The sequence below is a fragment of the Notothenia coriiceps genome, unplaced genomic scaffold (assembly GCF_000735185.1).
Source record: "Notothenia coriiceps isolate Sejong01 unplaced genomic scaffold, NC01 NC01_scaffold00023437, whole genome shotgun sequence".
In the NCBI taxonomy this organism is placed as follows: Eukaryota; Metazoa; Chordata; class Actinopteri; order Perciformes; family Nototheniidae; genus Notothenia; species Notothenia coriiceps.
The window spans coordinates 1-1,634 of NW_011356138.1; the positions used below are offsets into that span (position 1 = coordinate 1).

At 42.3% G+C, this 1,634-nt stretch overlaps 1 protein-coding gene across 1 annotated transcript; it reads right to left on the bottom strand.

Annotated features, from left to right (window-relative positions):
* Positions 1–324: 324 nt before the first annotated feature.
* On the bottom strand, positions 325–722 carry LOC104954502 (sarcoplasmic/endoplasmic reticulum calcium ATPase 2-like; the record flags this gene model as incomplete). The annotated part of the gene is made up of 2 exons (XM_010781617.1): positions 325–474; positions 564–722. Coding segments are annotated over 2 exons (309 nt in total), but the record flags the coding sequence as incomplete, so codon positions are not given.
* Positions 723–1,634: the final 912 nt, after the last annotated feature.

Consider the following 1,634-nt stretch of genomic DNA (forward strand, 5'->3'; position numbering starts at 1 on the left):
TACTACGCTACAATCGATTATGTTCTGTCACTGCATCGATGCAGAATCGTCCACGTCCGCATCGTAGAAACTATTAATTTCAACATCCTTAATATGCAATCTCTGGGAGATAAAAACTAACGGTAGCTATAAACAACTAAAGGTGGAAATATTGATATCTTAAATAAACCACAGACCTTGATTCGGGCATTTCATTAAAAAAAAACAGAAAAAATAATCAATTGCTTCAAGATGAGGGAGCACGGAAGTAGTAAATTAATCAAAAACAGGATTTTTGGGTTTAGGACTCATTCCTGCACCACTCTATAGCATTAACAAAAGCTCTCATGATCTTCTCACCTGCATCTGGCTTCCTGGCTCAATGTAGTTGCGGGCCAGGAGCTTTAGAGCTTCATCCATCAAGATGACAGGAAGAGACATCTTCAACACCACCACCCACTGAGGCCAGGACAGAGGGCGTATCTGGAAGATCATCTGAAGCCACAGACAGAGGGTGGGAGGAAGTTTAAGTCAAGGATGGATAATAAGTGTAGGCCAAAATATATTGATGAGTGCATGCTTACCGGCAGTGGGTCTACATATAGAATGAGGAAGTGTAGAGCCATGGACAGACAGATGGCTCCCACCAGCCAGGGGTTTGACCAGGGAGGCATTTTCAGCAGGGACTGGTTCTCTGAAAGACTGGACAGCACCATAGAGTTTAGAACATCTCTTTCCTGGATCTACAGCCTTAAGAAACCATTACAGTCACATGGAATTCATCACAGTGACACAAACTGAAAAAACTGAAACATTGGCTTAATTGATTATGTCAACAAATGTCACATAACTGTATTAGGTTAGTTAAAGGCAATAATATTAAAGCTCACCTATTATGCTATATTTGAACAATATATTATAGGGCCATATCTATACAAAACATGTCTCTGAAGTGTTTTGCTCAAAATACCAAACAGATCACCCATTGTAGCATGCCTCATACCCCTCTATTTCAGCCCTGTTACTAAAGTGCTGTTTCTTAGTCTGGCCCTTTAAATGTAACAGAGCTGCTTCTGGCCACGCCCCTTTGGAGCGTCCGTCCGAATGCAAGCAGTGAGCTCTGTGGAGAGCCTACCAGCAGAAACTCAGCTAAACGCTGCCGTGATTAAACGCCATATTATGTTCCAAACCACATCAAGGATTATTTCTGAAACAGTATGAAGCTCAAACACTTTCTCTCTCACGGGTTTACCACAAGGACAGAACCTTTTTATATCCTGCTATTTAAACATACTCTCTCCAGTACAGCGTTAGCTCTGACTGTTAGCGATGCTTGCTAATGTAAACACAGACAATAGTACTTCCAAAACACGTCGTGCATTGTTTCTGATACAGCACATAGCTTGACATGTTCTTTATTCAGTGTTTACCGCTATAACAGTGCCATTATATGTGTTATATATACAACAACTTCACTCTAAGTCACTCCCGTAGACATCCTGCTGAATACACAGACACACAGCTGAGGGGGATTCAGCGACTGTATATGGGGACCATAGGTTGGGGCGGGACGTTGCCAGGAGTTCAATGTAAAGCCGGCCCACAGTTTAGTAATGTCTTCATGACCGCAGCAAAGCTGGATCAGCTCCGTTGTA